This window comes from Pyricularia pennisetigena, chromosome 1, assembly GCF_004337985.1.
Source record: "Pyricularia pennisetigena strain Br36 chromosome 1, whole genome shotgun sequence".
Classification (NCBI taxonomy): domain Eukaryota; kingdom Fungi; phylum Ascomycota; class Sordariomycetes; order Magnaporthales; family Pyriculariaceae; genus Pyricularia; species Pyricularia pennisetigena.
In genome coordinates, this window is record NC_043740.1 from 2517616 (window position 1) to 2544419 (window position 26804).

Below are 26804 nucleotides of genomic sequence, written 5' to 3' on the forward strand. Positions count from 1 at the left end.
GGGATGACGTACGGTTGCCCCACTCGCTGGACAGCTCGTAGTAGCCGTAGTCCGGGTTCGAGGAGAACGAGTAGCCGATGAACAGAGGGCTGGTCAGGGTCCTGGTCTTGGAGACCTTGACGGTCGAGCCCGACTTGCGGAAGTCCTCGGCGAAGGTCTCGCCGGTCCTGACGGTGGTGAGAGGGCCGGCGGCAGAGCCGTCGTAGGGGAACGACTGGACGTAGACGGTCTCCTGGCACTTGTTGCGCACGACGGCCTGCTGGGCAGAGACGCCAGCGACGAGGGCGACGGCCGCGATGGTGGAGGTGAACTTCATTTTGGCGGGTGGTGAGGGGGAGGGGGCTTGTCTGGTAGCGACCGTGACTGAATGGTGCAGGATAGGAGTGACCGGGCTTTTGGTATCAAAGGCAGGCGGATGAAGACGAGAAACAAGCAAAGTTGTGGTATTGATGCCAGCTGGGCAGCCAGTCTTATATAGACGGACATGGCTACATTGGTTTCAACATACGAGGAAAACTAATCCTCGGAATCCCACCCGCTTTCGGCACCAAAGGCGCCGGTGAGGAGACGTACGTAACGTGACGCCGTGTAGCCGACAGGAGGATGGATCATGATGACATGACATGGACCTTGGCCTACCCTTCCTTCCTTCGTGTCAACAGTATTTCCGCCTGTCGTCTCCATGGCGATGTTGGCATGGTAGGCGCAATTACGGGCAAATGAGACCGCAAAACGGGCGGGCAGACAGGGTGACTAGTTACCTGCAGCACAGTACTGTACTGTACGGGAATAGTACGTACATAGTAGAAGGCTGCTGCTTGCATCAAACGCGGCAATATCCACAGTAAGACACGAGGTTTTCTGCGGCTCGTATTCACCTTTTGGCGGACGGCCCGTCGCAAATTTGCTCCAATTGCAGCATGTTTTCGATGGGCATGGGCGGGATGAGTTCCCCGCAAAATCGTTGGAATGCAACCCACTCGGTGGGCCGACAAGAGCCGGGACGGAAGCCTTTGGGGAGCGGAGCCCACACGCGCCAAAAGGTACCCGCTCAAGCCGTGCTGCTTCCCTGGCTGCGTAGCAGAAGATGGACCCTTTTAGTTGCGTCAGTCACATCAAATCTCACCGTACCTGGCTGAGTATGCGGAAAATCGCCCAGATTTTCGGGCTTCTCCATATACCATATTTTGATGCCGTGCTCAGGGGGAATAAAGGGGAACGTTCTCGAACCGGCAGCTCTCTATGATGGCAAGATCCAGAAAAGTATACCGGAAAAACTCACCGATTTTTTTTTTTTTTTTTTTTTTTTTTTTTTTTTTTTCCCTTTCGGGCTGAACTCGTCGCTGTCAACTAGTCTAGACTCGAAAGCCAAATCCAACTCTCCGGTCTGCAGTAATTATCTCACTCACATTGCTCAAAAACCACGTCCGTCTCTTCCGCCGAAATTATTTAGGCTGTACCACTTGGCATACGATACATATGCACCGTGCCGCCCGCTAATGGCTCCCCGCGTTATCCTGATCTGGCACACTGTATTCGCCTGGACTGTATGATAATACTACTTACTTTACTACGTGGAGTCTAACGGTGTTAGTTTTGGTCGGTGGCGAGAGCCTTTTCGGTCAGGATCTCGCCGAGAATGACCCGCAAGGCGTTGTTTACACTGGCAGGATCTGCGACCACAGCTCAATCAAGTACCTTGGTTGCACAAGCTTTCAGTGACTTGACCAGCTCAGCTTGCCTTGTATGGCCCCCAGTTTTGCCAACTGGACATCCAACTTTCATTATTTCCGAGAACCCAGACAACGTCACCTCGTGGAACACCAGGAAAAGTCGGATCAGATGAGTAAACAGGGACACTCGCACAAAGAAAGGCTCCGGAGGTCTCAAAATCACTCCGAACTCCCCTTTTGTTATTCGTCTCTTTTCTCAATTGCTTTTCCTCGTCCGGCTACCGGATAGGACATGCCAAACATTACATTCAGCTCTCAACAAAACCTTCCAAAGTTCCACGTGGAGGTCTGAACATTATTTTTTTTTTCTTTTTTCTGGCAGTTTATGGCAATCTGTTCCACTCTCGACATGGGTTTTCCACGAATGCGATAGACTGCACCATGGTGTCTGGTGACTGCTGTCGATAAACTTATTTTTGCTACTTGCGCATCAAGGCTTAATTTTATTTGGCATAACACATGGTCAAACCCTGTCCGGAGTGGCCGGTCGGAAGAAGTCAAGTCGTAGTATAGGGACAGCATGGCGATATCGGATTCAGAGCCCGACTCGTGATGATGACGGTAACTCCGGTCGCCTATATTATCCCAGTGCAGGACGATCAGGCCGGACTCTAGATCTATTATATTCTCAACACAAGCCTCCGAATCCCAAGTATAAAGATGCGGGCTTACGACAGGCGGTTGTGGATTTTTTTTTTTTTTTGGTTAAAGACATTCCTCAATTAGCCAATATGTAGATATAAGTTATAACTAGCTACGTGTTTATCCCGACGAGGCTTGTGGTTTGCCAGGAACAGTCCAGAACGATAACTGAGAATTGTGCCGGTACACACCAGCTCAGGCCAAACGGGCAAGTCAGGATTTCGAAGGATTCGTAAAATAGAAGGGCACAATCGGACAAGGCGTCCACTGTTGCTCTGGTCTAGGTCTTGTTATATGATGGAGGATCCAGATCAAAGCCGCAGAAACAAAACGGCGAGTCCGAGACTAAAACCTCTACAGGACGAGCTAAGACTGAAATTGAGGAGCGATGAAAGGAAAGCATAACAAAGCGAGGAGCTCGAATTTACTATGTGGGCGGTATGATTTATTTGAAGAAATTACATCAGCCTACCAAATTAAATTCAAATAGCTATAGCCCCCGCCCCTGCTATTTAAACATGTATTAAGACTTACAACCGAAGTAGAATGGCGTTACCCCACTCTCCTTTTTTATCATCAAGGCCACCCGATTCTTCCAGCGAAATACCCATCGGCCCATCCCCGATCATATGAGCAATGCGACCTTCCATGCGGATCCATAATACCTTCCAAAATGCCGAGCAACACTTCAGCACAACACCACAGACAACAGCACAGTATATCTGCACCGATGTCTTCGCGATGGCGGCGCACCAAGAGGTCTCTTTGGTGGTCTATTGAAGTTTGAAGGCGGAAGAAGAAAAAAAAAAAAAAAGATTAGTCACCAAGTAATCCTTTTCATATCTTGCGATTGAATCAGGGCAAAGGGACACAGCGACACTTACTACGAGTAGTGTGACCGGGGCCCGCAGGACATTTGCTGTAGTCAAAGTTCGCCGGACACGCGGCTTTGGGACGATGAGCACCCGCGCCAGGCTTGGTCTTGGGACATTGGCTGTAGTCGAAATCCTTGGGGCACGTAGAAGCAGCAGCACCGAGGCTAGCGGCCACTGCGACCCAGAGAAGAAGGGACCTGTACTGCATTTCTTTCTGTTTTTGTTTTTTTTTTCAATAATTGTTTAATACCAACTTTATTTTATTTCCTTTGGTGGGAAAAAAAAAGCCAGTGGTCCAGTGGTAATCAATGTGGAAATGACGCAGTGTTTGAAGTTAAGGGCAGGCTACATAAATGCTAAAGGCAGATTTGTTCCAGTCCCAACCCCGTCTGCACTTCATGCGAGCACCAGGGCGACGGATCCCCCGACCGTGTACGTTTGGGGATCGCATGAGGCCCTGAATCATGAATTCAAAGACATTTGGATACGGAAAACAGAGAGACATGGGATTGTGCCATTTTCGAATGTTTGGCAATGAAGACGCATGCAATTAGTTATTTGTCCACATCAGGCTTCTTTTTTTTTTCAAATATCGTAAATAGAAACAGTTGTAGCTGGGCAAGGCCCAAGTAAGGTCTTCCTAATTATAGATTTTTGTGGGATTTATTTCAAAGTCGGAAGCCTCCTTAAGTAATATCTCTCTGATCATGATAATTACAGTTAGCCGAAAGTCAAATTTTTGTTTATTAAAACCCCCCCACAAGGTATGAAGAATGTCAATAACAAGGTGGATGGACGCACGCACACGTGGTAAGCAGAGGCCATGGACGATCTCGTTGTGGCCAGAGACTAGGTATGCTTTGCTCTCTGTCGACATTATCGACTTGCACGGCGTCACTCGTGCCAGAACTGGGAACGGCAACGCAAAGGCGCGGGTTTGTGCGGTAGAGTAGCGGCTTTGAAATCTACACTCTACAGTTTCAAATCAAGATGATGCCGTGCTTTTTGACGCGTTTTCTGCTGAAGTACAAAGACCATATGGCAACTTTGTATTATATCAAACATTAGCACGACCATTGCTTTTGCTACTCTTGTGAGGTTTGAATGAGTCCATTTTCAACCTATGCTTGTGCAACAGGAAGCTTGAAGCGTGGAAGAGGTGGGTATTTATTGTAGCCTGAAAAATCACCCTGGTAAATCAGTTTGAAATTTCAATTGATATTTGCTGGTAATATCTTCTTCCCGCCTCAGCTTCAAACATAGAGATTGGCTGGGTACAGAAAGCTTTACTGTGATCGGCTCCTTTTTTGGCAGCCAGCCTTGGGGTGTTATCACGGCCTTGCTTACTATAGTTGCAGTCATAGATTTTGTTTTCAGTTGGACATGCTATACATAAAAACGGTGCAGTGATGCAGCAACTGGTGATGTATGTGTGTGTGTGTGTGTGTGTGTGTGTGTGTGTGTGTGTGTGTGTGTGTGCGTGTGTGTGTTGCCTTGTACATGTATCATCAATGCAACAAACCTACTACTTTCATCTTAAGACTCAAGCACATCTCGTCTCCCCCAACCTTAGCATCCCTAGACTCCAATGTTGGGCAACAGCAACCTCTGGCTAGCCGGCGTCATTCTCGCAAATGGCGGCAGGGCTTCATCATAAAAATGCTCTTTGCTAGTGGCCGTATTTTCTTTCGAGTTATAACTGGGCATGGCGTTGCAAAGGTATACTATATATTGAAAATGGGCATTTTGTACAATCTTTTTACAGACTAGGGTGTCTTTTTGTGTTGGTATTTTTCAGCAAACAAAACAAAGACCTTGGCGGTTTTGAGCATGGAACGGAATTGAGGAAAGCCGGGTTCAATTGTGACTGAATAGTGCAGGCTGCTCACAACATAGCGAGTCTCCTAAATCCCTTGTCCAAGGGCTCGATGCAGCTGAGGCGTGTTCTGTCAGATATAGACTCTCTGGTAAAGGAAAAAGGATGAGAGGTCAGTTTGCATCTTCAGCTCTGGGAAGCCGAGACTATGCAAGTTAAATTTCCAAAACCTGAGAACCATCCATCTTGTACTCCCTCCAATAATATTCCATAGCGAAACCACCCGAGACAAGATTTCCGGGTCCTTGACCACGCCGAAACCGAACCTATCACCAGATATAAAAGCCCAATTGTGACCAGTCCATCCGAACCCAGGGCCTCTGGAGATGCTGTTCAAGATAAATCGACATGTCGACCGTTGTAAAGCCCCAGTCTTCAGCTTCAATTTCCACTCTCTGGAGGGTGTGTGCGGCTGAGCACTCGCCCCTTGAAACGAAAGGATCTAGGCCCGGTAATGGCATCCCTTGACTGCCTCAAAATACGCAGTATCGGTCTCTGCAGAGATGTCTCTATACTGAAAGGAATAGTATATATGTGTATATAACGTCGTCGCCGCGTTGTTCTCTGGAGATCTTGTTTTCTTCATCCGGGGCATCACAGTCCTTTTTTGTCTCATTGTCTCCCGCAAGTTGAGCATCCAGTCGAGCCGAGAATCCACAGGGGGCAATCAATCGGACGTAATCAACAGGACGTAATCAACAGGATACCTCCAAAATGCTGCCCAAGCTCCTCCTGATCGCTCTTGCAGGGGCCACTTCTGTGCTCGCAGAGGGCTTCAACGTGACCATCGTCTACGTCCAGCCGCCCGGAGGATGCACTGCTGCCAACGAGACCAGCTGCGCCCCCACCGCCCCGGAGTCGCCCTCCGCCCCCGAGCCTCTCCAGCCCGGCCCCATCACCACGCTCCCGCCGGCAACCCACTGGAGCACCTGCACCAAGTGCATCGGCAACCTCGTGCCCAGGAAGCCCGAGACGCCTTGTCCTCTGTACTATGGAAACGCAGGTATGCGCACCGATGCGTGGATCCCAAAAAGATATGAAAGACTGGTCACGGAGAGAGAGAGAGAGAGAGAGAGAGAGAGAGGTTTACACTAACACCTGGCCACTAAACAAAAAACAAAAAAAAACAAAAAGATCCATGCAAGGAGGGCTACTTTGGCACCCTGACCTACTTCTTCAAGGCGCCCGTCGTGGTGCTCGACCACTATGCCTCGGTCACGGTCCGGTACGACGCCGGCTCGGGCTCGCTCAACGTCGGCTTCCAGAGCGGCGAGGCCTACGCCAAGGCGGCGGGCTCCTGGACCGCGGGCGTCGTCCTCGTCGCCAGCGTGCCCGGCTGCGGCTCCGCGACCGACAGGTGCTACTTTAGCGTCGCTGGCATCGAGACCTCGGACGCGAGTCTCAGCATCGTCGCCGTGGGCAAGGCGAGCGATCCGGAGAAGCTGATCGACAGGGCCGAGACGGAATGGGGCTGGTGGGTTCCCCGGCCGGGAAGCCCGCTGTGTTTTCCGTCTGGTGTTGGTCCGGGGTCTGGTTCGAATGGGCCGGGTGGATCGTCCGGACCTGGTTCTGGGACGGGGTCTGGCTCTGGCTCTGGCTCTGGCTCTGGCTCTGGCAATAGCAACGCCAACGGCAACACCAACGGCAACGGCACCTACACCAACAGCACGCAGCAGAACAGCTTCGGCAATGACCGCACCCGCTGCGTCGGCCCCGTCGACACGGTCCACGGCTTACCCACGGCGTGCTTCGGCCCGTACTTTGACGACGACCTGGACGACCAGATGGGGTACAGCGACATCGACACGCTGGACGAGTTTGACCGGTTCATCGACGAGCTGGCGCCGGGCGACGACGACAACGCGCTCCAGCGCCGGTGGTTCATCAAGAGCATCTTCAGCAAGATCATCCCCAAGCCCATCCTCAACGTGGCCAAGGCCATCATCGCCCCGATCCAGAAGCTGACCACCATCTCGGGCTCCATCAGCAAGGACCTGTCCTTCAAGGTGCCCGACGCCGGGAGCGACAACGCCGACGCCAAGCGCCTCCGGGACCCGAGCCTCAAGCAGACGCGATCCCCCTGGGGCGACGCCGTGCTCCTCAGGTCCTTTGGGACGGGCACAGGCAGCGGCAGCAGCAGCAGCAGCAGCAGCAGCGCGCAGTCCCCCCAGGATCCCGCCGGCTACCTCAACGTCTACTGCGTGGGGTGCGGCGTGGACGGCCGGGCGACGCTGACGGGGCGGGCGGCCTTCACGCCCGTCGGCGGCTTCACGCAGGGCGAGGTGGAGATGCGCATGGACCTCAACGTGGTGTTCAAGTTGGGGGTCGACGCCAAGATCAGGTACCAGCGCGACTTTGAGAGCGCGCTGCTGGACGTGGGGCTGCCGGGCCTCTCGTACGGCATCGTCACCGTCGGCCCGCGCGTCAGCCTCGGGTCCCGCGTCTCGCTGCTGGCCGCCGCCGAGGGCAAGCTGCTCGCCGGCGCCGAGATGGGCATCACCAACGCCCTGGCCAGGCTCGACTTTGTGAACCCGTCCGCCTCCCGGACCGAGGGCTGGGAGCCCTACTTCAAGCCCGTGCTCGAGGCCGAGGGCCGCATCATGCTGTCCGCCGAGCTGGGCCTGCCCGTCAGCGTCAAGTGCGGGCTCAAGATCGGCGGCTTCGACAAGAGCGTCGGCCTGACCGACGAGCCGTCCATCAAGGCCACCGCCCAGGCCGCCGCCAGCATCGGCCAGAGCAGCGCCGCCGGCTTCGGCGCCGGCTTCACCTCGACTGACGGCTGCACCGGCATCGCCACGCAGATCAGCTGGCGCAACAGGATCTACGTCGATCTCCTCGGCTCCAAGAAGGATTTGTTTGATACCAAGGACAAGGTCCTGAAGCGGGGATGCATTGCGTGAGTCTGCCCGCTTCTGTTTGGTCTCTTTTTGTTTTTTTTGTTGTTGCTAACCATTCGTGGCCTTGCCAAATACTCAGCCTTCCCGGCAGGGAGAATCCTGCACCGTCGTCCTCGGCCGCCAACCCAACAAGCACTGACAAAGACGAGGCCACGCCGGCGACCACCGCATCCTCTTCGACCTCCTCGACGCAGCCCAGCGACGAGCCAGACGACGAGCAAGACCAAGCAGCCGAGAACGACAACAACAACAACGACGACGACGACAACTCACCCCCCTCCACGCCACGCCTCACCAAACGACAAACCACCCCCGCAGCGGCCGCCGTCATCCAAGACCTGACCAGCCAGGTCAAAGGCGGCAGCACGACGCTCAGCTACGCGAGCACCCCCGTCCCGGCGAACCCGTACAACCGCACCGACGGCTTCGAGCTGTCGCTGATGGTGGACCCGGGCGCGGAGACGGCGCTGGTGGCCTGCGGCGACGGCAACCTGTACCTGGCGGCCGTGGACGCCGTGGCCGGCATGACCTTCTGCACGGAGCTGTTCGAGATCTACCGCGACCTGGTGGTGGGCGACGGGTCCGGCCGCGTCCTGCACTACTACAACGACACCATGGCGCGGGTGGGCGCGAGCCGCCTGCGCGCGTCCGACGGCTTCGAGCTGCCGGCCCGGGCGGTGCCTGTCGTCATGGTGGCGTTTGAGGGCGAGGCCGGGACGACGACGACGACGGCTGTGGACGGCAGCAGCAGCAGCAGCAGCAGCAACAGCAGCAGCAACTCGACCACGGCGGCAGCGGCAGTTGGCCGTCGCCAGGAACAACAGCAAGACACCAACAACAACAACAACAACACCAACACCAACAACGACGACGACGACGACTTCCGCTTCTACGCCGTCGACCCCGCCATGGACCTGTCGTACCCGGCCGTCTGCACATACGCCGACGGCAGCATGCCGCGCGTCTTCCTGGTCCGCGACCCCGTCGCTGGTCTCGTCGTCCTGGCCTCCGCCGCCGTCGAGCACTCCATCACCGGCGGCAAAGTCCAGGACTGCTTCCTCATGCCCGTCGTCGAGGGCAAGTACGACGAGGACAAGGGAGGATACGCCGGCTACGGAAGGACCAACGAGACCAGCTTTGAGTATGACGAAGCTTGAGAGAGAGAGACAGACAGACAGAGACTCGTTTCGAGCTTTTAACCAAGCAAAGCAGGCCGCTGCAACTTTTTCATTGTTTCTTTCAATCTTCTTTTTTATTTTTATTTTTTTTTTGTCTTTTTTTGTATTTGTAAAACTATTAGTTAAACTACAGATTATTCATACTAATAATCGGCATTAGCAGGCTATCTTGATCTTTTTTCTCTTGTCTCGCCCCATTACTTGGAATCCGTTAAATATTCGAGGCTTGAAGCTTTGTTTTCTTTTCATTTTAAAAAAAAAGAGGGGGGCCACATGGGCATGACATCATGGCCCCTTTTGGACCAAAGCATCTCGCCTCATTTGTTTTCTCGTTGTTGCTTTTTTTAAGACCAGCCTAAAGAAGAATATGAGAAGCAAATAAAAAAAATAAAAAAAAGAAGAAGAAGCAAAAAGTATTAATTACTCCAAGTAGAACGTAGCCTCGGCCCCAGTAGACGGCGCCACAGAGACCGCTGCACCGTTCCCGCCCGAGACGAGGTAGCTCCCGGTCTGCGAGGCAGACTCGAATGAAACCCCGGTCGCGTCCGACAGTCCAGCCACGCGACGGAACGACGCACTGCTGCGAGCTCCGGCGTCGCTTTTGCTGCTGACTGTCGTCAGGCTGACCGAGCCGCCGCCGGCCGAGAGGTACTTGCCAGGTTGGGCCGTGCTCTCGAAGCTTATGGTCCCGGCGCCCCCGAGACCCGGCTCGACAATCTTGAACTGCGTGTTCTGGACCGGTGCGTCCTTGACGCTCTGCACCGCGTTGTTCGCGATGCCGACGTAGAGCGTCTGGTCGGCCGAGGAGCGGAGGCGAACGGGGTGCGGTCCGTCGGGGATGGGGATCCCAAAGTCGGGAGTGCCATCCGAGCGCCAGTAGAGCTTCTGCACGCGAGTGTGGCGGTCAGGGTTGTCCAAGGCTGTGTTGTTTTATTTTTGCTTCGTCAGTCATTTTGTTCACACGTCATGTTGTGGGAGTCTTGGTTGAGACAACAACTACAACAACTACAACAACAACAACAACAACAACAACAACAACAACACTGGGATCCCAAGACTCACGTTCGCCACGAATGTCCTTGTACTGCCTGGCGTGGTAGACGAGCACATCGCTTTGGTTGTCATCCGAGACGGTAAAGGCCGAGTGACCGGGGCCAAACTGCGATGTCGCATTGTTGGTGACGAAGACCGGGTCCTTCGACTTGCGCCAGCTGGCCGGGTTCATCAGATCCGCGTCCTGGTCGGCAGTCAACAGGCCCATGCAGTAGTTGGCGTCGGTCGCCGCTGCCGAGTACGTCACAAAGACCTTGCCGTTCCTGACCATTCCCCACGAACCCTCGTTGACAAAGTGGCCGATGCGCTCCCAGGGCTGGTCGGGCCGGCTGATGACGACGGATGGGCGCTCGATGGTCCAGGGGTTCGTCATGCGCGCCAGGAACAGCGACGTGCCATCACCATTGTCGAACTTGGGGTCGGCTTGGGCCCAACTGAGATAGCGCACGCCATTGACCTCGAACGTGGTAGCGTCGAGGGAGAAGGTGTCCAGGTCGGTGGTGATGAAGCCCTTTTCGGCCCAGCTGGCGGCCAGAGGGTCGTCGGAGCCCGTGCCTTCGAGAACAAAGGGCCGGATGTCAAAGGCAGAGTTGCGGCCCAGGGCAAAGTAGATGTACCACTTGTCGCCAATTCTGTGGAGCTGTTTCGATGCGAGTGAGTGAGTGAGAGTTAGTTTTAGTGCATCATGATGATACTAGGGAGGTTGTTACGGGCGAAGCCAGGAGCACATGACATGAATTAGCCAGCCCTATCGGATATATCCACATACCTCGGGGGCCCAGACGTAACCAACACCAGCTTTTGACTGTGAGCGAGCCCAGATTACCCTCTCCTCGGCCGTACCGAGGCCTTGGATACTGTCCGCCTGGCGCATCACGACACGGTCATACTGGGGGACGGTGGCGATAAAGTAGTAGCGTCCATTGGTGTGCTTGAGGATCTGGGGATCGGCGCGCTGCTTTATCAGCGTGTTGTTGTAGCTCACGGGGGGCGAGCGGACCGAGAGAGAAGGGTTCGGCGCCTGTGCCTGCGCCAACGTCGGGAGGACGACGGCGACAGCCACTGAGGCGAATCTCAGCACGGCCTTGAGTGAGAGCATCTTGAATTATCGTCGACGGCTGGCCGGTCAAGACGATCTAAGGGACATGTCGGCTGATTATCTTCAGACGACCAGCCCCCGGGGGAAGGCAGAAGTTATAGGTTATTTAACATTGGGGAGTGCTGAATTGGTACCGTCAGCATTGAGAACGTGCTTTTGACATAAAACGAAACGTTTAGGGGGCGATGAACGACGTGCCCTGTCTGACATCAGTCAGTCGACGGGCCCCATTCTGCAAGGCATCCTCGCGCTTCATCCCCTGGATTGAGATGCAGTACAGGACCTGGGCTGCAGTACCGGTGGGTACTTGGCACGCGGGGAAGACCGAGCTAGTAGTCAGTCGTTCATGGTAAACTGATGAAAAGCCGACGGTGACGTTGTTCTTTTCTTGTCGATACTACAGAGACTATTTTCTTTTTTTTTTTCTTTTTGGTTTTTGTTTTCTATGCGCACCAGTCAGAGGGCCAGATTTAATTCGGCAACACCAGGCGTAATGACACGACTTGCCTTTTGCGGGAGCACCACACATGCCGAAAGTGGGCAGCCGAGATCTTGTGATCTTGTGTCGGTCGCTCTTGTTCCTGGATTCCTCTGGCAACAGCTCATGGGGAAACAGTTACAACGTAGCACTCGAACAAGGGGCGCCTATTTTGTTAAAAGCGGAACCCCCGCCAGCTTCGCTCAAACCCGTGGTTTCCGCCAATCTGGTGGCGGTATTCTAAAGCCATGGGCAGTTGTTCGCTGGCCACCTTGGTTCGCGCCCATCGTCATCCACAAAGTCGCGAGTCGTGACTAAAAGACGAGCGTTGTATCGTCTCGGCTATGATGATCCGTATTATTTTGGTCCACCTTGGCGCGGCACAAATGCCCGACATTATTGGCAAAACTAAATCACCCGTTGAATGCGGGGGATCACTTGGGAGAGACTCCCCGGTTGAAGGCATGAAATGAGTTCGAACCAAAAGAAAGCAAAAGAACCACTTGATGATGATGCAAGGGCATTTTGAGTTGGTGAAGAATGTTGCCCCAAAATAATCTTGAGGGGGGGGGAGTTCCGCCCTGACCCTTGTTCCTGTTACCACCTGCTAATTTTGGTATTGCCATTGCCAGGGCTTTGTTTGTCTGACCTTTTGCGTGGGAGAAGTCTGTATGGAGGTTTCGGCAAGTTAAAAGCCCCACAACCCCCACCTTATGGTGGACTTATACCAAGACGCGCTGAACCCGAGCGTGTTTTTGTACAATTTAGGTAGGTAGGCGCTTTGTGCCTGTTCATACTCTGGACTTTGGACTCTGGCACAAAAGTTAGCAAAAAGTTGCAGGTTCCAGTTCTTGGAGTTGCACATGATATTAATTGGGTAGCAATTCAATGGATCTCACTCAATATTTCTGGGGGAGAGTATCCAAGCGCAGAGTCCCATTTCCTGGCACGTGGTAGTCTTTGCCGATATTACATGGTCACATTAAAAAATAAACTTGTATTCGAGGCTAATACGTAAAATATACTACTACACTTACATCATATATCCATTGCCGGTTGATTGATTGAATCTACTCATAGTACTCATCGTGATCTGTTTGTTTCCTTCTCCTTTCAAATCGGATCGCAAATACTTCCTTAGGCAATTTTTCACCGTACGTCGTATGTGCAGTCAGAATGGGGGGGAAAAACAAATCTTTGATGCTCTCAATGTTTCAAATAAGCCAAATTTGGCACCATCAAAGGCGCAGCATGACAGGGGCATCCTCTCCAGCAAAAAGAAAAATCAAATCGTCCCACTTCATCTCCGTAGGGCAGGATAGAGTGGAACATGGGCGTCTCAATCTGTTCCAGATTCCCGCCTCGAGGGGGGAAAGGGTCTGCCGTTGTCATCCCTGAATGACTGACTGACAGTACTGTAAGCAATCGTTCTTTTGCTGTGCTGGATTGAGCTTCGGTACAGCTTGGTTCCAGTTAGGGATTCGATCCACGGTAGGCAGTTCAGACGAATCTCTGTCATATTCACAACCGTCGATCCTAGGACGGCGCGTAGATCCAACCAGATGCGTGGTGTATTTTTACTCGCGCGCGCGCTAGAAATAGCAGAGCATTTTTTACAGCAACTAGGCTCGGAACTAAATTTATTTCGGGCGCTTAAATCATCAAGCGTAACACAACGGCAATCCCTCCAAAACTATGCCGTGTCGTGAATTTCAATTTTGCCTTTTATCCAACTCGTATACAAATCACCAGACTCGAGACATTACAAACTTTTTGAATTGGACTTTTGGTGCCGGGGCTGCCGCTAAATAAAACAACAAAATAAAAAATAAACAATAAGAAAAAGGTATTATTAACTGAAAATAGGCCTTTTACAGAAAAAAATCACCAAGAGCAGTTTAAACCAAGCAGGCCACGGCCATGGCCACAAGGGAAATCGACGCAGCAACATAGGACATTTGAATGCCCGCAGATGCAGCGCCCTCATCAGGATTGTATCCATTGTTTCCATCTCCATTTCCATTGCCATTACCGTTGCCGTTGCCGTTGCCGTCCCCTTTTCTGGGGAATACGGCGTTTCCGTTGCCACCAGGGTATTCGGATCCGGGAGAGGCAATAAACGTCATCGGAACGCTGTCCTGGCGCGAGACCTGCAGGGATGGACTGCGGTTAGGGCCGTGTCATACTCAACAGTCTACCATCTCAAACTTACATATATGTAATTTGCCGCAGCCGGCGCCCCAAGGTTTGTCTCGCGCACAAAGTTCTCAATATCAAAGTTGGCGCGGTTGTTTGGGTTGAAGCTCGAAGGCACCTGAAAACCGGGCGGCTGCTGCCAGATGTAGAAGAAGTAGCGGTGCGCCGACGAGGACGGCGGCGGGCCCGGCGCCGCATAGGGCACCGTCGCCGGCGTCGAGTTGGTCAGGGATCTCTGGCCCGAGATCCTGCCGCTTCCACCCCCCAGCGTCTGCGTTATGCCCGACGCCAACCAGTGCAGGATCGACCGCCGTATTGGGTTGTCTGGAGACGGTGCGTCTGGGTCGATCATGATGACGACGTACTGCCCGCTGTAGTCCGCGAGTGACCGAAACTTGGACGGGTCCACGGCCAGCTGTGGCTGATTGCGCGCGACTAAATTCGTTGTTTTTTTGAGTTTCAACGTTGATTTACAATCATCAGGCCGTACAAATGCGCGACAGTGTCTTGATTCGGTGGATCAAGAGGTAGGGAGATAGGTACTTACTGTTCCCGCCAAACATGGTACCGGGCTCGACGACGGTGGTGTTTCCATTAAAGCTGTAGGCAACCGTCAAGACCGTGTCGTTGTTGACGCTTGGGAAGTTGAACTCGCTGGGTGGGATGTTTGCCGCTACAGGCGTCATCGCCGCAGCGAGGGCTAAGCAGCCTAGGGGCCTCATGCTTGATTTTTTTTTTTTTTTTTCTCTCCTTCTCGCTCTCTATACGCCAAAGTTCTGCTTCTGCGTCAATGAGCTTTTTGTAAACGGCGGTCAAAGACACATATCCGAAAAAAAAAGTGAGGAGGGGAGACGAGTTGAGCGTTTATAACGTTGGGGGACTTCGGAACGTGGAAAGTGCCGCAAAAAGTATCTCGCCACTCGGGCCACGAGCCTTGTAGAGATGACTTTCAAGCCGAGCTGTCATGCTTTCTTTTGCATCCGTGCATCGCGCATTCAAATCACTCTTTGGTCTGATCATTCAAGCCCCTCGCATCACTGCCGTCCTTTATCGATTTTGTTTTGCCCCCATGAAACTGCATATGTGCCAGGCTTGTGTGTGGCTCGAGCCCATTGGTTCGTCTGAACCGAACCAAAATCTGCACAAAGTCATTGAATCGAGCCGTTTATCGGCTATACTTGAGATTATTACCAACCTGACAGGATTTGTCTTGTCCAACGGACATATGAACTCTGGTACTCGCATTTTGATTGCCCCGATGACACGCCTTGGCGATTTCGGAGAAACCCAGAAACAGGTCTGAACTTGGTGATGTCGTTAGGTAGTTTCGGCTGCCTTGAAAGGTGCGTGCGAGTCTGCGGATAACATCTGCTTGCTTACTTGGGATCAGGTTCATAATCTTCATTGGGCCGAGTTTGGGGATGCATGACCAGGCACCTACTTGAGTAGGCAAGGTAGACTTGAATATATGTGATTTCCCAATCCGGTCATGTTGACGCCCGCTTCGTTTAACATATGGCACGACTACTGTCTCTCTTCCCATTAGATCGATGAACGAGCCCCAACAAAGTCAATTTCGCCTTTCATCTGGTCAATCGGAAATCATACACTAAAGATGCGGGGAAAGCTACCCTCCCTGCTTTCCAGTTTTCGATAGCTGGAGCTTCAGAGCGACTGGCAGAGGAATGAGGCAATCCGACCAGCCACTCAGGTGGTTTCCGCTGGGTCGTGTATGCAGGCCTGTCGAGATATAAACAGCAGCCGGTTAATGTCCAAATACTTCCCATCAGTTTATCGATGATTCTTCCGCAACTCGCCATGTTAGACTGTCGATTGCTGTTTCCAGAGACGGATAATCCCAAGGCTGGCTGCACCGCCAGTACAGGACGCGATCGATATACTCTCATGTCGTTCTGTTTTTATGATCGTATCAGCATGCCGGCTCGAGTCCTCATTGCCGTGTCTTGAAAACGACGTCGATACAGGTTCAAGTTGACAGGCTAAGAGGCATTGTCAAAAGCCTGCCCTCAACCGGGATAGATGGTGTTTAGCCCAACTACAGATTTTTCCACAGCCTGCGAAACCACCCACGGTAAAGGGTTTCCGCAGGCGAGGGGGGAGCCATCGGGCGAAAAATGCCCACGCACTTGGAGAGAGAACTCGCGCTGGAGCGTCCAATAAGAAAAGAAGATACAATGTTAGTGCCTAGGCTCGCTTCACACACTACGCACTTCGCTTCCCTAAAGAAGCACCATCAAGCCTGAGCGAAAGAGAAGTATCGTTGCTACTCGTCCAGGCCCCAGCAGAAGCTCCAGCTGGCCGATGACAGTATCCGGGGGTAACTCTCCGACAACGACAGGTGGACTGTAGCCAAGAACCTGGCACCCCACTCGCTCCGGCATGAGCATAGCTGCCGCATCCTGGAAATTAACACCCCTTTTCCACTAAGCATTCCACGCGAATCCGCAACCAACTCACTAATCACACAAAAAAAATAGCATCATCTTCAAAGCCCCAGACTTGAAACTCATCGATGGAGCCTAAATCTCCTAAATCTTCAGGGGGGAAAGCCTGAGCGACGGCGGTCCTGTTCCCGCGCATCTCTCTCTCTGGTTATCTTAACCTGGATGAGCTCCTTCTCCGCGCTGCGGCGGCGCCCGGGAACAGGATCCGCGGGCGGTGACAACATCTAGACCGACGAAGTCTTTATCTGGAGCTCCATCTCAGGTTTCGAGGTGACCGCTGTCGCCTTCAGCGAGTTTGAGCTCTACCTGCAGAACGGTACCAAAGCCATGAGGTATAGCAAGCGAGAGTGCATATTGCACACGCCTGATGCCACGCAACTGTCTGAAATCTGTTTGTACGGGCTTTTTTTTCACGGAGGCGAAAGGTGTATTGCAACTCGACTGCAAATATCCTAATCGTCATCAGCACCTCCAGGGCCAAACTCAGCTACTAGTCCAGCCGCTCGGAATACCACACCCCGAAAGCAAAACTTGAACCGCCTCCCTGCTAAGCAACCGCCTTTACTCCCCCTCGTCATTTTGAAGCATCGCGTTCAGAAACCGACGTCGCAGCCGAGCGACCGACCGCGCTCATCTTGGCTTCGGCCTCGGCCTCGCCTTCCTTCCTCCTCCGGTCACGGATTCGCATCATGACCACCCACAGGATCGTGACAAGTCCCAGGCCGCCGATGACAGCCGACACTGCGATGGCAGCGGGCTGGTTCGGGCCCGTGTTGCTGTAGCTGGGGCCGTTTTGCGAGTACGTCGCCTTGACTACGGCGTAATCGCGGGGTGAGAGCAGGTACGCCAACGGCGTGGACGGACGCAGGTGGCCTTGGCCGAAAGCTGGCATTTTTTTTTCCCCTCTCGCTGTCGTCTGTTGATTTTTGTTTAGTTACTTTGGAATGGGGTATTCTCCGATTTGCGAATCACCTGGGATCTGAGCTGCTACTGGTGAAGTAGAGGGTTGAGATTCAAGTAGTAATGCTAGATAAAACTACAAGGCCCCCAAATCTTGTGCGCATTAGTGAAGTGAACGGCACGAGGTAAAAGCGCCAGCCCCCTTGCGTCTGTAGATGGACCGAGGTGTTGTACAGATGTTCTTTGTCTTCTTTGTCTGGAGAAATCAAGGCACGGTGATGTTCCGGGCTGACTTTTTTTCTTTCCTTTGTCACTAATGACATTCATTGGTATCTGCAAACGGTAGGTCACCCAGGCCTGTCACTTAACCAATGGTCCAAACCAATGGTCCAGAGCGCAGAAAACGACTCGTTACAGATAAAAAAGCGAACAGAAAAGGGGAAGAACATTCCCCAAAGGAATCATTGTGTTATGTATGTCCACGTTTCGAATGAAACTAACAATGTAAAAATCTGAGCAAGTCGTAACTCTCGTGCCTCAAATCTATAGCAATTAAACAAAGACCGAGGTGCTCGCCATTGAAGAGAACCTCTTCTTTTGCCTAGCCGTACCACGTATATCATACAGCGTAAAACAGCGAACCGATATCGGTGCTGTTGTATTAGGATTAAATACGTAAGAGAATAAAGCGCCTCCAGGGTGAACGAAGAATGTAGTAGAAAGCCAGTGCTTTTCTTGTTTGCCGATGCTTGTCAAGAGATGAAGTTTACTTGGGCAAGCCAGTCCGGTCTTTTTTTTTTTTTTTTTTTTTTTTTTTTTTTACCAGGCTGTGCTGGTTGCATTCCAACTCGGGTACTTTTGCGACCACCACTGGCCATCATCGGGCTGCCTTGTCGGTGAAGACGCGCTAGTTGTAGCAGGGGAGGACTCGGCAGTGGCCGTCGTTGTGATAGTGGTGTTGTCAGCCGAGGTTGAAGTCGGCTCTGAGCTTACACTTGTCTGAGACGCGCTGGCGGCGGTTGAGCTTGCCGAGACTTGTGCAGTGGTGGACGCCTCAATCACGCTCTCCGTGACGGTGACAGTAGAGAGAGAAACGATAGTCTGAGTGACCACCACGGTGTTTGCAGGAATAGTGCTTGTGACGGTCGTAGGAGGCATTGTCTTTTCAACCGTCACGGTAGTACCGGGCGGGGCCTGGTTTCCGCCACCCGGGCCGGGACGGCCAGGAGAGTTCCCATTGCAAGCTCCGGGGCCTGGAGTTGGCAGTGAGCCGTCGATGGGAACCACCGTATATGTCACTTTGGGGTCCCTCGGCTCCAAAGCCTGATTGTGGCCTTGGTCTTGAGGCTGCAAGTTGAGGGGCAAACCAGGGCAGAGTGTGCTGAAATCCAGCAAAGCCAAAAGCAATGAAATCGGAAGGTTTCTGAGATGCATCTTGTGGAACTGCCCCAAGGCTTGTAAAATTGATAGTGAGAGAGTGATGTCTCGGGAGATGACAGGCGGATGTCGACGGCTGGGACTGAAAGGGTAGGCCTTGCTTGAAGAGACTGACCGGGGAATGAGAACAGAAAAAGAAAAGCACAAAGACAACGCAGGCACCTACCTTGCTGACTTTGTACAGAAAGCCAGCGCCTCTTATGTTGCGACATTTTGTAATTCTGGAGGCTGGAAACCCATCTGCATCTCTTGGTCAGATAGCTTGGTGAGCAAAGAGATTCTGGTGGATATGAACCTGCAAGCCTGTTTGCTCCTAAATTGGGGGAATACTGGAGGTTGGGGTTTGAAAGTGGAGAACATAATGGAATTTGATTGGCTCGTTACACTAGTCCTGCAGGCCACCATCTTCTCGCAGTTCCAATTGGGCGAAGCTCCAGCCATCATCTTTTTCATTCTTATCCCAAGACAGAAACAAACTAGCAGTAGACTGAAACAGTGCCATCACCATCAAGCAAGCACTTTAAACAATCTCTATTACGCCTGTACAACCAACCAAAAGCAAATGAAGCGGGCTTTAGGGCTGCAAGTACGTCGTTTTTTTTTTTTTTTTTTTTTTTTTTTTTTTTTTTTTTTTTTTTCCTTATCGCGGCCGCCAATGCAGTACCTAAACAACTTATTCGATAGCAAATGACTATTCGGTCCCTCTCCACAGAGTACTCAACTTCTGTCAGCTTGATTGCCCTCCTGAAGCTAGTATAGCACACATGCATAGCACTTGAACGCCTCACCTTACAACTTCTCGACACGCATGGTAGATTTTGTCTTATAGTGCTCTCGGTTCCCAAAACCCTACTCCGGTTCATGATCAACCAGTTTGTAGATCAACCCCCTTTGATCCGACCGAAGGCATGAAATGCTGCTGCGTCTGGTTTAATGGGGCTTGGTGGAATGCTGGGTTAGGATGGATATCAAGAGGGATCATGGATCATGCTTGAAAGCTTTTCATGCCGAGATGCGGCAATCCGACATGCATCTCAAAATTCTCACAAGCGCAAGAACTGGAGGACCAGACTTTCTTCTTCACTAGATTATTGTTGGCTCTCACGGTTTGTGCCTAGGAATGTGGCGGATAAGTGTAAAGACTCCATCCATCATTGGCTGCTTCCATCATTGGCTGCTTTTAAGGTTGCTTAGGCTACAGCTTGAATCTGTACCATAGTAATTACTATAGTTGCAAAGATTACCATCTGCGTTAAGGAAGGTACATGTGCCATGAAGACAGAGCATGGAAGCGCCCAATCAATCCAGTACCAATCAGACCGTCGCGTACAGTGCAGTTGCAAGTCTTGATTCCACCAAATCGGTCTAGAGTAGTGGGGATGACGTGGACTGCCCAAATGCGCCTTGCGCCAGAGCCGACTGCGGACAACTCAGCCACTGGTCGCTCGTCACTATCCGTGATGCTACCCGCCGTCATCCACTCAGGCACAGCGAATTGCGCCTGCATGCGCGTGACCGATGAAATCGACTTGAACAACCCAAGAATTTGCCCCTTTGCTCATCGTCGCCGTCTAATATGTGTTGTCGAAATGTAGAAGCCGTATCCTTTTCCTCGCTTTGGGCATTCGTACTTGGATATCCTTGTTCTCAGGTGATCAGCCACCAGCGCAAGTCTTTCTACCCCACTAACAGCACCAACACTGTCATCCGCTGCTGCCTGCTATAAATCTCGCTTTACCAGCTGCTGGTGGACCTTCGTCGCAAGTTGCTGCAATTCAAATCTTATTGTTAATCGCCATCCTCAGTCTTTTGCTGTTCCAGTGTCGCCAAGTCATCAGCTAGTAATCATAATCACCAGTCATGTCCTATCAAGGTTATCCCCCGTATGGTGGCCGTAAGTGAATTATTCTGTTGCACTGATACAGCAGTGGTTTGTATATGTTGGAAGCATAACTAAACAAACTTGATTTGAATGACGCAACAGAGCCTCCACCTCCTCAAGGCGCCTACTATGCACAACCTCCCCCACAGGGCCAATACCCTCCTCCTGGCCAATATCCTTCCCAGCAATACCATCAACCACCCCCTGGGCAATACCCACCACCACAGCACGGCTATCCTCAACAGCCACCGTACGGTCAACCCCCTCAAGCCTATGGGCAACCTCCTCCACATGGGTACGGCCACCCGCCCCACCAACAGTCCTTTCCACCTCAAGGTCACTATGGACAACAACCACCACAGCAGTACGGCGCGCCGCCGCCTCAGCAACAGTTTTATCCGCCGACACCACCTTCATTAGGCTATGGCCCGGCACAGTCAATAAACTGGGATCCTAACCCCGACGCGGACGGGCTCCGCAAGGCGATGAAGGGGTTTGGCACCGACGAAAAGGCCCTGATTCGCATCCTCTCCAACAAAGACCCACTGCAGATCGATGCCATCCGCATCGCATTCCATCGAATGCACAATCGCGACCTTATCAAAGATATCAAGTCCGAAACGAGCAGGTACTTTGAGGATGGGCTGGTGGCTCTGGCTCAAGGCCCGCTCCTGCACGACGTTCACCTCCTGCGCAGCGCGCTGTCGGGGCCAGGGACAAAAGAAAAGGTTCTCAACGACGTCTTGCTGGGCAGGTCAAATGCCGACATGCACGCCATCAAGCGCAAGTACATGGAGGTATTCCAGCGGCGGCTCGAGGAAGATGTGCGCGGCGACTTGAGCATGAAGACGGAGCGGCACTTTGACATGGTGATGCAGGCCACGAGGGCGGAGGATTCGGCACCTGTCGACCCCGGTGCGACGCAGCGCGACGTGCAGACTCTTTATGATGCAACCGAGGGCAAGATTGGAGCAGATCAAATCGTGGTATGCAGTATCATGAGCATGAGGAACGACAACCAGATCCGCGACATTGCCGTTCAGTACCAGAACAAATACGGACGCAGCTTGGAGGAGGTGTTTCGCAGGGTAGGTTCAGGGCCCAACGAATAATGCGTTTCCGCACCCCCTCTCCCATCTGAAACTTGACCAACTAATAGATAAATAAATATAGGAGTTCTCCGGCCACATGCAAGATGCGCTGCTTTTCCAGCTGCGCCACGCATTGGACAAATACATGCACCAAGCAGCGCTCCTCGAAGACGCCATGGCTGGCCTTGGCACCAAGGACCACCTGCTGGTCGCACGTGTCGTACGCTCACACTGGGACCGCCAGAACCTGGCCAACGTCAAAATTGCATATGAGAAGCGGTACGGCACATCTTTGGCAAAAAGAATCAAGGGCGAAACAAGTGGCGACTACCAGCGTCTGATGCTGGCCTGTATCGGCGACGGCAGTGTGTGATGATATAGGGCTGCATGGCTGATGAGCAGGAAAAAAAAAAAAAAAAAAAGAGAACTTATGAAGGAGGTAAAATCGGATTGGGTGCCGGTAGGAAATCCGGGTTCAGGAGCATGTGACTGTTTCGTTGATCTTGTTCTTACGATTCAAGTTTCAGCTTCACCCTTGTTCTTTTCCTGCTAAAGTATTGCGTATACCTAATTTTTAAGGGGTTAATACAAAGGGGGCACGGTTTTTTAGCGAAAGCCTTGATTGGCAGAATTATGTAGCGCTTTATCATGGATATTATTTAATTTTGACTAATCACATTAGTGCGAGAACAAGTAACTAATGATTTGTGCATGAATGATGGTTCGCGGGTAGTGGAGGTTTCGACACCTTAAAAATAATCAAACTCAGCACAGACGAAGCCCCCACTTACAAAATGTGAGTGTCTGAGTGACCTCAGGGTGTGTACGGAACTTTTCTGTTGGTAACTTAGGTGGATAACCAACAAGTGGACCACTTTTGCATTTATTCGCCCCTGCCCCTCCCCACATTAACCGGAAAATGCCAGGCATTAAGTAATTTTTATTAAAGAGTATAGCCGGAAGGGGGGTGGTGCACTGACCACCCAAAAACCTTTTACCATCCGTCCCTTCCAATTCGTAATTTTACCAATTTTACCCTCGTACTTACATTTATTATTACTTGCACGTCCACCACCGCCCGTTTGACACACGCGGGAACAGCAGCAACAATCAGCACAACGATCTTCATGAGTCTTGGACGCGCGCTGCGTGTCATGTCCGCTCATTGCGAATAACTCTGCCAACCCTTCTATAAAGTTGCCCAGATACCCTTAGCTCGACAGGGATTTTTTTCGTGCTGACGTTGTCGTTCTTTTGTTTGGACTTGAGTTCGTTCGTTCACTTTTGGGTCCACTGGACGTCAAAAAATTACTTCCTGCAACCAACAGACCAAACACGCGTTGGGACGCATCCTTGATAGGAAGGAATCACGTGCACCCTCGCATCCCACCACTTTTGGCAGGTACCAGTAAGGTAATTGATTGAAAAGTAACAAATAGTTCCTTCCGGATGTAGTGGCTGGATTTTCATGTTCGCTGATACTTTTCTTTATGACGCTAGAATCGGGTTATTTTTTTTTTCTCTCTGTTTGGGGTAGTTTCTTGCGCCATTGCGGCGGCAAATTTTCAATCAACTACATTGTGTTGCACGTCGCTCTCTAGTCCAGAGATCCAAGGACATTTCGATGGCGTCTACAGCAACGCAGCCCCCAACGGGGCATTTGGGAGGACAGCCGACTCGGATTATTACATCGGATCTGCCTCAGTCTTATCCATCTTCAACGCACCCTGACAATATCAGGCGTTTTAGCCAGCCTGCAAACGTCGAGCCGCCACCACCACGTGTCGTTTCATCGCAGCCTTCAAGCGGTGCATTCCACCGTTCTCCAGTGTCGACTGAGCCTATGCCTTCCATGTACTCGCCCGCACAGCCTCAGCCATCACCGAGTACAGGGCTACCAGGCAGACCACGGAACCGGCCTTCCATCATGGACCCTCCCGGTAACACGATTTCCAGTCCGGCAAGGCGCGGTAGCGGCTATCCGTCGCCAACTATTGATCACGAAACGATCAACCCAAAATTTGTAGACGACGTGGCTCGCATAACCTATGCGATACAGCAATCTCTGGGCGATGCTGTGAGGAGGGCCATTCGTGACAATTGGGAAAAGTGTTTGCTTGGAACAGACTTTCACCAGGCCTTTGTCCTCAATGCGAGCATTCACCATGCGACAGTTCCAATGACCAAGCGCGCCATCCGCGATTTCGGCTCCAAGATGGTCAAGGCAGGCAAAGCAGACCTGCTGGAACATTTTAGCCAGGCGGATCTCGATGTAGTCAGTGACACTATACTCGCCAAGGCCTCACATTCGTTCTTGGACAAGGCGCTGGAGCTGCGCTTGAGAACAATCGAGGCAAAACCATTGGTGGACGCCTTGTCGCGCGCGGAGCGCCTCGGATACGAATCAAACGACGTAGTAGAGCAGAATAACAACCATCAGGAGCGTGTCATCCCTTCCGATTCGCCTACGGCTGCGCGCCGAGCCAGCTATGTTTCCGCGGGAGCCAGCACTTTGAGAGCACCAGTGACTGATCCGACAGCTTCTTGGCAATGCTCCGTCTGCTATCGCACTTTTAAGCAAGAATCGGCGTATAATCACCACATGCAGAAGCAGGTCTGCACACGTGCTCCGGCTCTGCCTGAAGGGTTCCGGTATTCGTGCACTCATTGTGGTCAAGGCTTTACTACTACGCTTGGATTGCAATACGTGAGTTTTTTTTTTTTTTTTTTTTTTTATCTATAAATGAGATTCCCCCTTCCCTTGTTTCCTACATCGCCATCCCAGCCCCAGTCTATCGAATGTATCTAACGTCAACACCAGCATCTGAACAACAAGGTCTGCGGCGACTTTGGTCCGACCCCTGCCGAGCAGGGCATGGACGCTACTGCCACGGCCGCAGCAGGAGCAGTGGCTGCTGCTGAGGCCAATGCTCACCCGAGAGTAGTGCCGGTTCAATTTCAACATTACAGTGCAACTCCTCAGCGCACTGCGCCATTCAGATCTGCTACATCCCCACCTGTTGGCACACCTGACACCGCGGGAGAGGGTATGGGCAGGATCACTGGCGGTTCCGATCCTTACGCTCACCTGACACAGGGCCAGCGCGAGTCCCTTCAAGAAGAACTCCGGCAGGCCGAGATAGCCTTTGCAAGCCGTTTCAAGGCAGCCGAAGCTATCGCAGACCTTAACGAACGACGCGTCCGTATCGATAGCCTGCGAAATGGTTTTGGCACAAAGCAGTCCATGATCAGGAAGAAGTACGGCGTGCGGCTTCGCGAACGCCGCACCAAGAAAGAGATCGAGGCCGAACGTGAACGCATGGGTCGCCAGCATGAGGAACGATACGACCGTGGAGCTCTTGATGACGCCCGAAGATCTCTGACAGCTATTCATGGAGGAGTGCCCCGGCCCGTCGGTCCAGGACGTCCCCCGACGACTTACTCAACCAAGCCAATTCCAGCACCGAAGCCCGCGGCGTCTGTCGGTCCGGGACATCCAGCTGCTCATTCAACTACGCCAGTTCCAGTGCCGACGACGGGGGCCACAAATTCGCGGTCCACCCCCAACATGAACAAAGACCACGTTCCAATAAAGAGGGAGCTTGATTCGGATGCTAGCCCTATCGAGGGAGACCCGAAACGTCGCAGGGTCGATGGTGAAGGAAAAAACAGCAACGACGTCGTGGGGTCTGTGCAGCAATCTCGGGCTGGAGAGGAGTCAGTTATCGTCGCGTCGGTGTCGCAATCGCCACAGAGCCAAGACAGTGATAGCCAAGACAGTGGGAGCCAAGACAGTGGTAGCCAATCCAGTGGCACACCAGAGCGACAGTTGCCAGCCGAGGCGGCCGCTGCCCAGCAGAGTGTTGACGCTACAGCCACAGCGCCGGCTGCTCAGTCTGTCGTGGGTTTGGTTGATGAGGAAGATGACGAGGGAGGTTCATCTGATGAGTCTGAAGATGATGATGAAGGTATCCCTGCTGTGTTGCCTGCGACCATGCGTCAGGGCTTGTCACAGACTGGCCGGGGGACCTCTAACGCTTAGCGGAGAGGTTGAACCTTCAAAGTTGGGCTTTGCGGCGAGCCTGCACATGCTCTTCGAATGCTCAATGTCTGCTGACTAGCCTTACTTGACTGGGCGTCATGAGTTGCGAAGTTCAACTTTGATTTGTCACAAGCGCTACTTGTGCCTGAAAGGCGTTTATCCGCGGCAGGCATTGTTGGCGTCGCCATGTACGAAACACAACGCACATCAAATCGATGGTTGAGGACCCTCAGCAATGACTAGGAGGGAAAAAAAAAAGAAAGAAAAGCCTCGGTCAACACTGTTTTGCCCTCTTTCAGCCAGATTGACTTGTCCTCGAATTTTTATCTTTTTTATACGTCCAATTGGCGACTTAACTTTTTTCCCCTTGGCCTCAAGCCAGTCCCATCTCGTTCCATCTTCCCGGTCGTCGACATACGGCTGGCCCGATTATTGGCCAAGACGTCGATCGGGGCGATGCGTTTGGGACATGGCGAGATTCATTCATTTTATTTTACCTCGAATATTATTATGGCAGCGGAACTGTCCGATATACCACAAGAGTTGTTATCTCACTTAGAAGCTTAGCTACATTTACGCAGCTTTTGTTGCTACGGTCTGCATCGTTGGCTTGCGCAAGGGGTCAACCCATGCTGAGCTTACAGCAAACATGATCGGTATTTTTGGTATTCGGAAGTATGGGCCCGCCCAGCCTCCTGGAGTATTGGGATTTAGATGGACCACAGCACATGAGGTCCCAAAAAAATTTGCTTCTTCTTTTTCATAACATGAATAAGTGTTTACGGCTAGAGAGGGCTGAAGTCTTCTAACTCTGCTCTCGACCGATTTCGCATATTTTATTTTAGTTGAACTTTGCAATGCAGTCGGCACAGAAACTGTCAATTTCTTATTTTCATAGCGTTGGTACGAGCAGTCATGCAATTATTACCAGTGAAAGAATGACTGTCAGCGATTTTTTTT

At 52.2% G+C, this 26804-nt stretch overlaps 10 protein-coding genes across 10 annotated transcripts in view; 4 read left to right on the forward strand and 6 right to left on the reverse strand.

Moving 5' to 3' along the window:
- PpBr36_07309 (uncharacterized protein) overlaps positions 1 to 331 on the forward strand; it is a gene marked incomplete at both ends in the record, with an annotated part of 2282 nt that extends 1951 nt beyond the window's left edge. Inside the window, one exon of the mRNA XM_029894447.1 lies at positions 42 to 331. Within this exon, the coding sequence (XP_029748439.1) occupies positions 42 to 331 (290 nt within the window). The remainder of the gene's footprint in view (positions 1 to 41) is intronic.
- On the reverse strand, positions 14 to 316 carry PpBr36_07310 (uncharacterized protein; the record flags this gene model as incomplete). The annotated part of the gene is made up of 1 exon (XM_029894448.1): positions 14 to 316. A coding segment is annotated over one exon (303 nt), but the record flags the coding sequence as incomplete, so codon positions are not given.
- Positions 332 to 2905: 2574 nt separating the features above from the next.
- Positions 2906 to 3458, reverse strand: PpBr36_07311 (uncharacterized protein; the record flags this gene model as incomplete). Its single annotated transcript, XM_029894449.1, has 2 exons — positions 2906 to 3138; positions 3260 to 3458. 2 exons carry the CDS (start codon positions 3456 to 3458, stop codon positions 2906 to 2908), a joined length of 432 nt encoding a protein of 143 aa, XP_029747836.1.
- A 2382-nt stretch (positions 3459 to 5840) lies between these two features.
- On the forward strand, positions 5841 to 9180 carry PpBr36_07312 (uncharacterized protein; the record flags this gene model as incomplete). The annotated part of the gene is made up of 3 exons (XM_029894450.1): positions 5841 to 6129; positions 6261 to 8022; positions 8103 to 9180. The coding sequence occupies 3 exons, from the start codon at positions 5841 to 5843 to the stop codon at positions 9178 to 9180; spliced, it is 3129 nt and encodes a 1042-aa protein (XP_029748050.1).
- Positions 9181 to 9621: 441 nt separating this feature from the next.
- On the reverse strand, positions 9622 to 11353 carry PpBr36_07313 (uncharacterized protein; the record flags this gene model as incomplete). The annotated part of the gene is made up of 3 exons (XM_029894451.1): positions 9622 to 10121; positions 10264 to 10894; positions 11024 to 11353. 3 exons carry the CDS (start codon positions 11351 to 11353, stop codon positions 9622 to 9624), a joined length of 1461 nt encoding a protein of 486 aa, XP_029747835.1.
- Positions 11354 to 13729: 2376 nt separating this feature from the next.
- On the reverse strand, positions 13730 to 15432 carry PpBr36_07314 (uncharacterized protein; the record flags this gene model as incomplete). Its single annotated transcript, XM_029894452.1, has 4 exons — positions 13730 to 13981; positions 14044 to 14462; positions 14575 to 14700; positions 15291 to 15432. The coding sequence occupies 4 exons, from the start codon at positions 15430 to 15432 to the stop codon at positions 13730 to 13732; spliced, it is 939 nt and encodes a 312-aa protein (XP_029747834.1).
- A 1634-nt stretch (positions 15433 to 17066) lies between these two features.
- Positions 17067 to 17384, reverse strand: PpBr36_07315 (uncharacterized protein; the record flags this gene model as incomplete). Its single annotated transcript, XM_029894453.1, has 1 exon — positions 17067 to 17384. The coding sequence occupies one exon, from the start codon at positions 17382 to 17384 to the stop codon at positions 17067 to 17069; it is 318 nt and encodes a 105-aa protein (XP_029747833.1).
- An 827-nt stretch (positions 17385 to 18211) lies between these two features.
- PpBr36_07316 (uncharacterized protein) lies at positions 18212 to 19041 on the reverse strand (the record flags this gene model as incomplete). Its single annotated transcript, XM_029894454.1, has 2 exons — positions 18212 to 18846; positions 18996 to 19041. The coding sequence occupies 2 exons, from the start codon at positions 19039 to 19041 to the stop codon at positions 18212 to 18214; spliced, it is 681 nt and encodes a 226-aa protein (XP_029747832.1).
- Positions 19042 to 20689: 1648 nt separating this feature from the next.
- PpBr36_07317 (uncharacterized protein) lies at positions 20690 to 22175 on the forward strand (the record flags this gene model as incomplete). Its single annotated transcript, XM_029894455.1, has 3 exons — positions 20690 to 20723; positions 20814 to 21799; positions 21885 to 22175. The coding sequence occupies 3 exons, from the start codon at positions 20690 to 20692 to the stop codon at positions 22173 to 22175; spliced, it is 1311 nt and encodes a 436-aa protein (XP_029747831.1).
- Positions 22176 to 23426: 1251 nt separating this feature from the next.
- Positions 23427 to 25844, forward strand: PpBr36_07318 (uncharacterized protein; the record flags this gene model as incomplete). Its single annotated transcript, XM_029894456.1, has 2 exons — positions 23427 to 24509; positions 24624 to 25844. The coding sequence occupies 2 exons, from the start codon at positions 23427 to 23429 to the stop codon at positions 25842 to 25844; spliced, it is 2304 nt and encodes a 767-aa protein (XP_029747843.1).
- Between the last annotated feature and the right edge of the window lie 960 nt (positions 25845 to 26804).